At 49.1% G+C, this 12500-nt stretch overlaps 2 protein-coding genes across 4 annotated transcripts; one reads left to right on the top strand and one right to left on the bottom strand.

Annotated features, from left to right (window-relative positions):
• Positions 1-1200: 1200 nt before the first annotated feature.
• rpl26 (ribosomal protein L26) lies at positions 1201-6042 on the bottom strand. 3 transcript variants are annotated; one of them, XM_062549486.1, is made up of 4 exons: positions 5905-6042; positions 4564-4736; positions 3421-3561; positions 1201-1368 (listed from the first exon to the last, which is right to left on the bottom strand). In XM_062549486.1, the coding sequence occupies exons 2-4, from the start codon at positions 4729-4731 to the stop codon at positions 1240-1242; spliced, it is 438 nt and encodes a 145-aa protein (XP_062405470.1). In that variant the 5' UTR covers positions 4732-4736; positions 5905-6042; the 3' UTR covers positions 1201-1239. The 3 variants fall into 3 exon arrangements, with proteins under 3 accessions (XP_062405470.1, XP_062405471.1, XP_062405472.1); XM_062549487.1 differs by having other exon boundaries at positions 5901-5985; XM_062549488.1 differs by lacking the exons at positions 4564-4736; positions 5905-6042 and adding an exon at positions 4410-4523.
• A 5081-nt stretch (positions 6043-11123) lies between these two features.
• gpr151 (G protein-coupled receptor 151) lies at positions 11124-12407 on the top strand. The gene is made up of 2 exons (XM_062549895.1): positions 11124-12188; positions 12285-12407. The coding sequence occupies exons 1-2, from the start codon at positions 11124-11126 to the stop codon at positions 12405-12407; spliced, it is 1188 nt and encodes a 395-aa protein (XP_062405879.1).
• The last annotated feature ends 93 nt before the right edge of the window (positions 12408-12500 follow it).

The raw sequence follows: 12500 nt of genomic DNA, 5'->3' as shown, positions 1-12500 counted from the left end.
TAGCGTCCAAGTCGCGTGTTTAATGTTGAGATGTGTGTGGGTTGAACCAGGAGTGTAGTGGTCAAGCAAGAGGGTAAATTATGAATTCTGTGATCAAGGTTAGGTGGACTGTGCCATGTGGTTTCAGATTAGTTAAAACAGGTCTTCAGCACATGTTTGATGATGGTGGAGGTTGTCCAATGTTTCTAACAATACTAGTGCTGAATGGTTCCTTGAGTCTTGATGAGTATACATATTGTGAATTTACAGTGTGATTTATTAATGTTCAAAGTTGCAATTTAAACTCTTTTGGACAGGAGGTGGATAAACTGTGTATTAGTACATAGTGTGGTTGAGCAGAGCCTCTTAAGGCCATTGCACTACCTAAGGGTGTGGATGGACCATAGACTGTATATATATATATTATACAGTCTATGGGATGGACAGTCCGGTAGGCTGGTCATCGCCTGACTAACAGCTCGGCTCATGACAGTCTCGAGTGTGTGTCCAGCGTCGATACACTCCGGCCCCTTAAGGTCAGATCTGCTCCAGCAGCCATGACCGCTGCAGAGTGCAAGACAAATTCCCCTCGAGGCAATAAGGTTTTATTCATTTGATAGTTTACGAGAACTCTGCAGTGGAGTGCAGCTGCGTTCCCCCCTCATTCAACCTTCCTTAATGTCACATCATTGAGGGGCGTCTCCATTTCCTGTGAGGTGCAATGTAAAAAGGTTTCTAACTTTTGATAGATCCAGCATGTTTGATGCTAGCCAAGCTACGATGTACAATGACTGAAAAAAGAGAAAGGCACAAACCTCTCCTAGCTTATATAGACCTTAGATTAAGAAGGAATTGACCCAGTATGGAGCCTTCACAGACAACCTCCTGAGTACCCTGTTCAGGGCTGGGTCCATTACACCTTAGCTTACATTTCTAGCGTGTGTGTGTGTGTGTGTGTCTCAGTACCACTGGGTTAGGAGCGTGGCTGGGTCCGGAGTCCCTTAGTTACGAGATTCAGCATAAGACTGCGCTTTACCTTCATTTTATGGTGCAAGAAAATTAACTTCTGCCACGTGTGTGTTCGTGTGTGTGACAGCAGGGGGCAGCAGGTTGTGTTTTCTACTGTGTGTGGAGCATGACAGAGCAGGAGGCAGCAGGGTGTGTATTGTACTGTGTGTGTGTGTGTGTGTGTGTGTATATATAACAGCAGGAGGCAGCAGGTGTGTTTTGTACAGTTTTATTGTTAACAAAAGCTCAGGGTCACTCCGCCATCTTCTCGATGGTCTCCTCCTTGTACTTCCCCTTCTCCTTGCCGTCCGCACGGGACTTGGCTTTGCGTTCCAGAATCTTCTTGCGGTCCTTGTCCAGCTTCAGGCGTGTGATCACCACCTGACACACACACACACACACACACAGGGGTCATCTCACTGAACACAGACAGCTGGGACCAGACACATTAATCATGTCAATACCACATACACACACACACACACACACACACACACAGTCCCTGATCAACTTCAGTCTGACTGCACCACAGGCACCACTGAGCCAGGCCTGACTAATCAAACACTGATTCTCCATCACCACCAGGCCTGACTAATCAAACACTGACTCTGCATCACCACCAGGCCTGACTAATCAAACACTGACTCTGCATCACCACCAGGCCTGACTAATCAAACACTGATTCTGCATCACCACCAGGCCTGACTAATCAAACGCTGATTCTCCATCCCCACCAGGCCTGACTAATCAAACACTGATTCTGCATCACCACTCTTGAACAGCTTCAGTCGTGTGTGTGTGTGTGTGTGATCCGGTGTTGATCAAACACCAGTCACGTCGCCGCTTACACTTGAGTCCTACCACACATACACCCCATGTCTGATCAGTGGACCAAGAGGTAACACACACACACACACCGACTACACCTTACAGCTCACATGAACACACACCACTGGCACACACCTGGTGCAAATTAGTCAAGTTGTAGTTCGTTCACACACACACACACACACACACACACGATACAGGACTTAACACACAGCTCTAGTGTACAGCTCAAACCGATTTCAGAGCGGAACCAAAGCGGAGTAGGGTCCAAAGTGCCCATCACTGGTGCCCAACACCCCCCACCCCCCAGCCTGCCAGAACACTGCTGCCCAACACACACACCTCCCCAGCCTGCCAGAACAGGGGTTCTCAATGTTTTTGGTTCCAAGGACCCCTTTTAGGGGATAACATTTTCCGAGGACCCCCTTGTAACCGTAACAGTTAACCATTCGTATTCTCTGAAGTTGTGGCCGGGTCCACTATCCCAAGTGAATGAGGGTAGGACCAAATAGACACAATTTGCTTGTTTAATGGGTGAAAAGAGCATCATCTTTTTAAAATGTTAACTTTATAATTTCAAGCAAATTATTTTGCGGACCCCACTTAGGTCCCCACTGAGAACCACTGTGCCAGAACACTGGTGCCCAACACACACACCCCCCGCCTGCCAGAAGACTGGTGCCAATATATTTGAGTAAGTTCCAGTGCTGTCACCTGGCCTTGGCCCTACAACACCAGCTCCATCAAGAACACACCATCACCTCACACACTCAACACACACACTATATAACGCATCACCTCACACACACACACACTATATAAAGCATCACCTCACACACACACACACTATATAAAGCATCACCTCACACACATACACACACACTATATAAAGCATCAACTCATACACTCAACACACACTATAAAGCATCACCTCATGCACTCAACACACACACCTCACTTGAAACACAACCGCTCAAGAACCCCCCCCCCCCCCCCCCCCCCCCCCACACACACACACACTCACACACACACTCTGCAGACGACTCTGCTGTATCACTCTTCTGACCATCATGGCTACTGTTGCCAGGTCACCAGTCAGCCAACACGTGTCAATACTTATTTGGTCTAAATCAACACGTGCCAATACTTATTTGGTCTAAATCAACACGTGCCAATACTTATTTGGTCTAAATCAACACGTGTCAATACTTATTAAATCAACACGTGTCAATACTTATTTGGTCTAAATCAACACGTGTCAATACTTATTTGGTCTAAATCAACACGTGTCAATACTTATTTGGTCTAAATCAACACGTGTCAATACTTATTTGGTCTAAATCAACACGTGTCAATACTTATTTGGTCTAAATCAACACTTGACAATTCTGATTATTTAGCACTGGTGAATAATCTGATTTTATTCCACTTAATCAGCACTGGTGAATAATAATTTGATTTAATTCCATGTCTTGTGGGCTTCACTTCAGGCCTTTCAGCTGGGTACCAGTGTGCCCTCGTACCACACGAGAGAGTGGAGACACCAGTGCATCCTCCTGCCACACACACGTGAACACACACACACACACACACACTTGCGCTCACCTTGCTGGGGTGGATGCCGACGTGTACGGTGGTTCCGTTGGCCTTCTCGCGCTGCACCCGCTCGATGTAGATGACGTACTTCTTACGGTAGACCTGCACCACCTTGCCGATCTGCTGGCCCTTGTAGTGCCCACGCACCACCTACACACACACACACACACACACACACACACACACTTAAGCATCAACTGTCCCACAACACACTGCAGGTGTGTGTTCATCTTTGAAAGTATGAGGTAGATGTATGAGGCTGGACCAGAGCTGTGTGTCTCACCTATACCGGAGCCTTTTAAATAAGTGTGTGTGTGTGTGTGGACCTTGTCCTTGCAGATGGGCACAGACTGGACCTCTTTCTCTCTAAGGCCTCATGTTTACACCGGCAGATAAACGCGGCTCAATTCTGATGTTTTGCTCAAATGTGCCACAACTCCGACACGTAGCACAGAAGTGTCAACAGTAACAAAGCACATGGAGTCCGACATGTAAAGGGCTTCATATGTGGAAATAAATACGCTATGCAGTCGGAACAGGCTGATCGGATATTCCGTCATTTTCAACTTGCGGAATCGGATATGGGTGGAATATCAGAACTGTGCAACCGCAGCCTGTGTCTATTTGAGTGTGTGTATGTGTGTCCATCTGTGTGTGTGTGGTCCCTCACCTGGACCTCGTCGACCTTGCGGATGGGCATGGCGCGAACGTGTGTGTATGTGAAACGCTGGCTGGGCTACTTCTAGAAGAATAACCCAGAGATGACTGGAGCACTCTGATATAAACTTTTTTATTGTGGTGCACAAACGACTGACGTTTCGACGCACTGCGTCTTCTTCAGAGTCAAAAACTAGTGTGTATGCGTGTGTGTGTGTGTGTGTGTGTGTGTGTGTGTGTGGTCCCTCACCTGGACCTCCTCGTCCTTGCGGATGGGCATGGAGCGGACGTGTGTGTGTGTGTGTGTGTGTGTGTGTGTGTGTGTGTGTGGGGTCCCTCACCTGGACCTCGTCGTCCTTGCGGATGGGCATGGAGCGGACGTGTGTGTGTGTGTGTGTGTGGTCCCTCACCTGGACCTCGTCGTCCTTGCGGATGGGCATGGAGCGGACGTACGTGTGTGTGTGTGTGTGTGTGTGTGTGTGTGTGGTCCCTCACCTGGACCTCGTCGTCCTTGCGGATGGGCATGGAGCGGACGTTGTACTTCTGGCGCAGCTCCTTGGAGAGCGGCGAGGACATGATCTTCCTGCGGATGTGAGACGGCGCGTTGAAATGCCTCTTGCGGTTCTTACGCCGGGAGGAGGTGACGAAGGGATTCAGCTTCATGATGCCTGCAAACACACACACACACACACACACACACTCTTCAGTCAGATGCCCTGAGATGCAAAGATGAAGTCATGTATCTATTCTCCTCCCTTTCTCAGCATTAACGTTACCAAGACAACAAGACCCGCTTTGATGCTGTTGCCACCCTGTCCCAGAACAGACATCTTAACTTGCCATAACTAGTCATCCCCAGCCACACACACACACACACACACACACACGCACACACACCAGAGACTAAACACCGCATACTCAACATTGTTCCACCTACAACAAACACACACACACACACACCGGAGATTAACATCACTCAACATTGTTCCACCTACATCAACAAACACACACACACACACACACCCACCAGAGACTTAACGCCGCATACTCAACATTGTTCCACCTACATCAACAAACACACACACACACACACACACACACACACACACCGGAGATTAACATCATACTCAACACTGTTCCAACTACATCAACACAATACCTTCAACACAGAGACAAAACAGCATAAGCAAGTAAGCTACACATGGTAGCTGAAACTACTAAAGCAACTTCACACACAGCGTCAGGTTAGCTAGCGGAGAGAGTTCTCTCATCTCAAAACATAAACGGCCTCACAGCAATGCCGGGCATCTATGAATTCAAAGCAAAGCTCATGACATGTTGGCCAACCGTGACTACATCCTCGTTACTAACTGAGAAAGACAGTTACAGCACCAGCAGAAGAGTTTAGCAACGACACGTTTATAGCTAACGCTAGCCTCGGCATTTCCTTGCGTTGCTACCAAACAAGTCAAAGTTGGTCCGGTAACATTATAACGTACAGCTAAGTCTTTGCTGCCGTGTAAGGGGCATCCTACCATAACAAGAAAACACACCAACCACACACACATCTACAACAAGGAGAACAGCCTGATATAGCCGTTCTGTGACACGGAGATCACAGCCTTACGGTGGGACCTTACAAGCTAGCAGTAGCAAGGGGTATTTTGGCCAACTATAACTTCCACTACAGTGAATTTACTACTGTAATACTCAGACCAGATGGACAGTCGCAACAATATCGGTGACAATCGCAATACGAGGGACGGCAAGGAGAAGTTTGAACGGGAGGATGGGGTTAGATGATTTCATTCATGTTAGCCAGAAACGCTTACCCACCCGATGCTCCGCTATGGCCGCCGGAAAAGAGACTCACAGTCAACTTCCGCTCAAATTAGTCGACACGGAAATCTCGCGATACGATTGTGGTTAGACGCGTTAGTTTGCCCAGTAAGCTGCATGGTTATATTCAGATTGATTTAAAATTACTCTAAAATAGGACTGTTTACATTTACATTTATTTACAATTATTTTAAAGCATGTTTGTTTAGGCTTCTATTTCGGTTTATTTAAATATGACTGATTACATTTAGGCTATAAATTAACTTAAAATGACGTTGAAATATGACTGTTTATATAATAAAAGATAGATAGATAGATAGATAGATAGATAGATAGATAGATAGATAGATAACACCATTATAAAAAAAAACTAAGCACTACAGCATGCACACCCATGCCCACCCCATACCACCCCCCACCCCCCCCCCACACACACACACACACACACCCCACACACCCCACACACACACACCCCACACACACACACCCCACACACAACACAAGCACAGCTCATCTGATAAATAGTATAAAAAGAAGCTGCCAGCCACTGGTTACTGCACAAATGCCCCTCCCCACTAGTTATTGCACAAATGCCCCTCCCCACTAGTTACTGCACAAATGCCCCTCCCCACTAGTAACTGCACAAATGCCCCTCCCCACTAGTTATTGCACAAATGCCCCTCCCCACTAGTTACTGCACAAATGCCCCTCCCCACTAGTTATTGCACAAATGCCCCTCCCCACTAGTTATTGCACAAATGCCCCTCCCCACTAGTTATTGCACAAATGCCCCTCCCCACTAGTTACTGCACAAATGCCCCTCCCCACTAGTTATTGCACAAATGCCCCTCCCCACTAGTTATTGCACAAATGCCCCTCCCCACTAGTTACTGCACAAATGCCCCTCCCCACTAGTAACTGCACAAATGCCCCTCCCCACTAGTTATTGCACAAATGCCCCTCCCCACTAGTTACTGCACAAATGCCCCTCCCCACTAGTTATTGCACAAATGCCCCTCCCCACTAGTTATTGCACAAATGCCCCTCCCCACTAGTTATTGCACAAATGCCCCTCCCCACTAGTTACTGCACAAATGCCCCTCCCCACTAGTTACTGCACAAATGCCCCTCCCCACTAGTTACTGCACAAATGCCCCTCCCCACTAGTTACTGCACAAATGCCCCTCCCCACTAGTTACTGCACAAATGCCCCTCCCCACTAGTTACTGCACAAATGCCCCTCCCCACTAGTTACTGCACAAATGCCCCTCCCCACTAGTTACTGCACAAATGCCCCTCCCCACTAGTTAGTGCACAGATGCCCCTCCAGTGGGGGTGGGTGTGCATGGTGTAGCGCTTACGGGAGTTTGGTTTTTATAATGGCGTTGGGGAGGGGGGTACCATATTGTATGTTTCATGTTTATAATGGCGTTGGGGGGGGGGGCGCCATATTGTATGTTTCATGTTTATAATGGCGTTGGGGAGGGGGGGTACCATATTGTAGCCTATGTTTCATGTTTATAATGGTGTTGGGGAGGGGGGGGTACCATATTGTATGTTTCATGTTTATAATGGCGTTGGGGAGGGGGTACCATATTGTATGTTTCATGTTTATAATGGCGTTGGGGAGGGGGGTGCCATATTGTATGTTTCATGTTTATAATGGCGTTGGGGAGGGGGGGTACCATATTGTATGTTTCATGTTTATAATGGCGTTGGGGAGGGGGTACCATATTGTATGTTTCATGTTTATAATGGTGTTGGGGAGGGGGGTACCATATTGTATGTTTCATGTTTATAATGGTGTTGGGGAGGGGGGTACCATATTGTATGTTTCATGTTTTATGTTGTATGTACGTTTGTTTATGTAAAAACCTTTGTGTACCGCCGATGCTCCTGTTGCCCAAGACGAATTCCTCTCGTAAGAGAGACAATAAAAGTAGCCTACTTACTTACTTACTTAGATAGATAGATAGATAGATAGATAGATAGATACTTTATTGATTCCCAAGGGAAGATTCAAGATAGTCTATTTAGAAATGATATGGACAATATGCCCAGAAATATGATATATCTCAGGGTTCCGAACTATACCTATGCTAGCATTATTTAGCTGTATCCTTGTGTTTCCCTTGTGTTGAAAAAAACCCTGCATTTCTTCTTGTGACCACTGGAGGGGATCATTGAGCATTGTTTCACCTGTGTCTGGCACTGTGTATAGTTATGATATGAAAACAGTTTGCCAGTATACTAATTTACCAATATACTAATTGGTTTTGATTGTCGTTCCACCTCAAGCTGGTCATTTTAGTTGGTGTTGCTGAATAGAATAGAATAGAATATATACTTTTTTGATCCCGTGAGGGAAATTCAGTTCTCTGCATTTAACCCAATTTCACAGAATTAGTGAACACACAGCACACAGTGAACACACAGTGAGGTGAATCACACAACCCAGAGCAGTGAGCTGCCTGCCCAACCAGCGGCGCTCGGGGAGCAGTGAGGGGTTAGGTGCCTTGCTCAAGGGCATTTCAGCCATGGTGGACTGGTCGGGGATCGAACCGGCAACCCTCCGGTTACAAGCCCGGTGCGCTAACCAGTACACCACGGCTGCTGGTCTACATTGCTGGTTTATACTGGCCATGCCAGCTCATGTTGGTCATTTTAGCAAACCAGCATGACCATCTTACACCAAGCTTGGCAGGCTGGTCACCAGCATGACCATCTTACACCAGCTGTATCCCAAACAACAGGCTGGTCACACCAGCATGACCAGCTTCCTCAGATGGTCACGCCAGCATGTCTAGCTGGTGGCCTAACCAGCTACACCAGCAAAGACCAGCAATAGCTGGAAGAAAACCAGCAAAGACCAGCTAAAACCAGCCAAAACCAGCTTCCAGCATAAGTCCCCTCCTCTCACCTGGTCCGACTATCCCACTGTAATCTCACCTGGTCCGACTATCCCACTGTAATCTCCGTCTGTATTTGTTTACAAAATAATAATAATAAGAAAAACATAAGATAACGAAAAACTAAGACTGCCAAAACGAATGGCCTCCAGAAAAGCAGGCCCAAGCGATCCCCAGCCTTCTCCCGACTCTCACTCCGAGATCAGGCAGGAGCGACGGCAACGGCAAAAAGCCCAGCGCGGAGCAGCGTGGCGAGGCAGCGGCCAACTCCAAAAACCAAAGGCCTATAGGACACAACGGCCCCTGTGACATCGGCAGCCCCCTTTTAAACGCCGGATACCCAATCCAGCACCGGGCAATCAGGAGCTGTTAGCACATGGGCCCGTCTGAAATGAACAACACAAGACAGAAACCAAAACAAATACACACTGAAATTAACACACAGGGACGTAACACAATATGGACACACATAATAAAGAAACACTGTTTGTTATGTGAGGACAACATGGACACACATTATAATAAAGAAACACTGTGTTTGATCAAAAGTGTCGCATGAGGTGCTTGTGATTGAAAGAGGAAATGCAGCTTTCAAGAGATAACAACTGCAACATTTGCCAAGTTCTTATTCAAATGAAATCTCTATACCGAACCACAGCTTACAGAGTGATCTCATTATGTACCTACAGTAAACTTCAAACTTCTGGTTCTGGTTTGGTTCTGTTCGTCAAGTCTTCTTAAACGTAAAACTCCCACAAGAGGTACATAGTCCTTCACATGTGCTGATACCAACACAATAGTCCTCCACATGTGATGATAGCAACACAATAGTCCTTCACGTGTGTCTGATGTGTAATTGAGATGTGTCAGATGATTATTATGGTGATGATGTATATTCACCTGAGGTAATTTCAACCAAAGCGTTTATTGTGTAAAGTGGAAACTGTCTCAAATAGATGTTGTCATACCTGGCTATCTCCAAACCAAGTTCAATCGTCTGAGATTGAACATTAGTCTGAGGAGTCTGCTCTGTATTTCTACTGCACATGAGGCGTGATAATGGGCAGATTTGGGTCCTTCAACCAATCAGACCAAAGATCTGGGTGCGCCAGGTGGATAGCCAGTCTGTGATTGGTCCCTGTATGTCTAACGGAAGCAGGAGAGATAAATGTGCAGGTTTCAGCCTGAGCTGCTGGGCAGTCACCGTCAGATGGGCTGGGTAGTCGAACAGATACTCACACCACATTACACACACACACACACACACACACACACACACACACACACTGTTTTCCCTGTCTAGTCATCTTATGGGTTATTGATAGATTGTATCTTTATTAAAACATAATATTTTACAACATCATCCCTCAGTGTATTTCACAGATGCAATTCATTGTGCTTTGCTTAGGCTGAGTAAAAGTACAATCTAAAGATAAAGAAAAGTATAAAAGTATGAGAATGTAAAGAGAGATTAACATTCTCTACGCTGCATTCAGAATGAAGCCTAAAGACCTTTTAGCTTTAGCGCACTGAGAGAGAGAGAGAGAGAGAGAGAGAGAGGGAGAGGGAGAGGGAGAGAGAGAGAGAGAGAGAGAGAGAGAGAGGGAGAGAGAGGGAGAGAGAGAGTATTTTAAGCTTAATGTGTCTTATTCTGCATTCACTGCTGTCTCTCTCTCACTCACACACACACACACACACACACACACACACAGAGTGGAGGGATGATTGCTGGCGGACTCTGAGTCTATTCTTTGCCGTATCTGTCAGATCTGACATCCAAGATTGATGGTTCAGGTCATGAGATAGACGCAGATAAAAATGGATATTCTCTCTCGCCCTCTCCACACCTCACACACACACACACACACACACACACACACACACACTCACTCACTCACACTCAACTCACACATTTCCTCTCATGAGATTTCGACACAAACTGGGCACGGAGCCGTTAACCCGCTGGCACGAGCGCAGAGGTGGGCTTCGCTCATTAACTCATCGGGTTACCGAAGGTTCGTGCGGCGCGATATCCGGACTCGTGCTTTAATTGGCCCCGCGAGGCTGAGGCTGCAGGCGATATGAAGCGCGCGCTCTGTCAGCTGTCAATCACACGCGCCTTTATAAAGCCTCGCGTCTCGCGCCTGTTGCTGAGGATAAGCTTCTCGTGCTGACAGGTGGCAGATCGATCGGTTGCGCATTCCAGAAGACACGCGCGCTTTGAACTTTTTTTTAACTGCAGCGGAACCCATCAGGAGTCTCCCTGAAAACTTCGGAAGATTTGTTTTGGTCTTCAGCTGGAACAACATGAACACAGTTCCGGTCAGAAACGGGAGCGTGAGGAACAGCTCGGTGGACCAACGCTCTTTCCTCGAGACCGACCCGCCGCTGCCTCTAGAGCCGGCCGAGCTGCGCGTGCTGATCCCGGTGATCCTCGGGGTCCTGTGCGTGCTGGGGCTCGCGGGCAACGTCACCGCCACGGGCGTCCTGATCAGCAGCGCGCGCAAGGCGAAACTCTCGCTCATCAACGCGCTGCTGCTCAACCTGCTGCTCGCCGACGGGCTCGTGCTGGCGCTCGTGGTCCCGTCCAAGGCGGCGGTGCTCTCCTCGCGGGTCGGCTGGCCGCTGGGCTGGTTCGCGTGCAAGACGGGCGATTGGCTCGTGCAGACGTGTTTGGCGGCCAAGAGCGTGACGCTGGCGGTGATGTCGGGCGCGTGCCACCGCTACGTCAGCAACCCCAGCCGTGTGGTCAGCGTGCGTCCTGGTTGCCTGGCGCTGCTGCTGCCGTTGCTATGGGCGACGGCCGGTTGCCTGGCGCTGCCCGCTGGACTCTACGCCACGCTGGCCGGTGAGGGGGGGGTGCGGGCGTGTGTGTGGCGGGTGCCCATGCCAGCGCGGCGTGTCATGTGGGCGTACACACACGCGTACCCGCTGCTGGCCTACTGCTGCCCGCTGGGCATCGCCGTGACGATGTTCTGCCGCGCCTACTGCCAGAGCCGTCGCCGTGGGAGCAAGGCCCATAGCAACCTGCGCGCGCAGATCCGCTCACGCAAGCTCACGCTCACGCTGCTGGGACTCACCGTTACTATGGCAACGCTCTGGCTCCCGCGCTGGCTGTGGTGGGTGTGGCCTAACGGCGGAGGGCGTGGCCTATACCTGGCGGCCGAGCTGTTGCCCCTGGCGATGTCGCTGGTGGACCCCGCGCTCGTGCTGGCGCTCAGCGAGGAGTTCCGCCACGGTTACCGGTCGCTATGGAGACGGCTGACGCTGCGCCAAGCCCCGCCCCCTGCCAAGCCGAAGCCCAACCCCCACACGCCGACCGCACCCACCTCTCCGAGGCCCCGCCCAGAAACCTCCCTGCCGCCCGCCGAAGCACACACACTCACGGACACACTCACGGACACACACACACTCACAGACACACACACGGACACAAACACACACACACACACGGACACACACACACAGACGCAGCCTGCGGAGTCCCCGTCTGCAGACGGAGTGTTACCCGACGTGGAGCAGTTCTGGCACGAGAGAGAGAACACCTCACACACCGACAACAACGACCCCATACCCTGGGAACACAACTAACACACACACACACACACACACACCTCACACACCGACAACAACGACCCCGTACCCTGGGAACACAACTAACACACACACACACACACACACACA

Source organism: Sardina pilchardus, chromosome 11, assembly GCF_963854185.1.
Source record: "Sardina pilchardus chromosome 11, fSarPil1.1, whole genome shotgun sequence".
Classification (NCBI taxonomy): domain Eukaryota; kingdom Metazoa; phylum Chordata; class Actinopteri; order Clupeiformes; family Clupeidae; genus Sardina; species Sardina pilchardus.
The sequence above is the reverse complement of the archived record's forward strand: the minus strand, read 5'-3'. Positions and strand labels throughout refer to the sequence as shown.

What these genes read in the sequence shown, in the direction of transcription:
- rpl26 (XM_062549486.1), bottom strand. Translation starts at nt 4,731, where the DNA reads ATGAAGCTGAATCCCTTCGTCACCTCCTCCCGGCGTAAGAACCGCAAG. An exon ending in GCAAGGACGACGAGGTCCAG is followed by an intron (nt 3,562 to 4,563) that starts GTGAGGGACCAC and finishes GTGTGTGTGTAG; the next exon opens with GTGGTGCGTGGGCACTACAA. An exon ending in TCGGCATCCACCCCAGCAAG is followed by an intron (nt 1,369 to 3,420) that starts GTGAGCGCAAGT and finishes TGTGTGTGTCAG; the next exon opens with GTGGTGATCACACGCCTGAA.
- gpr151 (XM_062549895.1), top strand. Translation starts at nt 11,124, where the DNA reads ATGAACACAGTTCCGGTCAGAAACGGGAGCGTGAGGAACAGCTCGGTG. An exon ending in CCTCCCTGCCGCCCGCCGAA is followed by an intron (nt 12,189 to 12,284) that starts GCACACACACTC and finishes ACACACACACAG; the next exon opens with ACGCAGCCTGCGGAGTCCCC.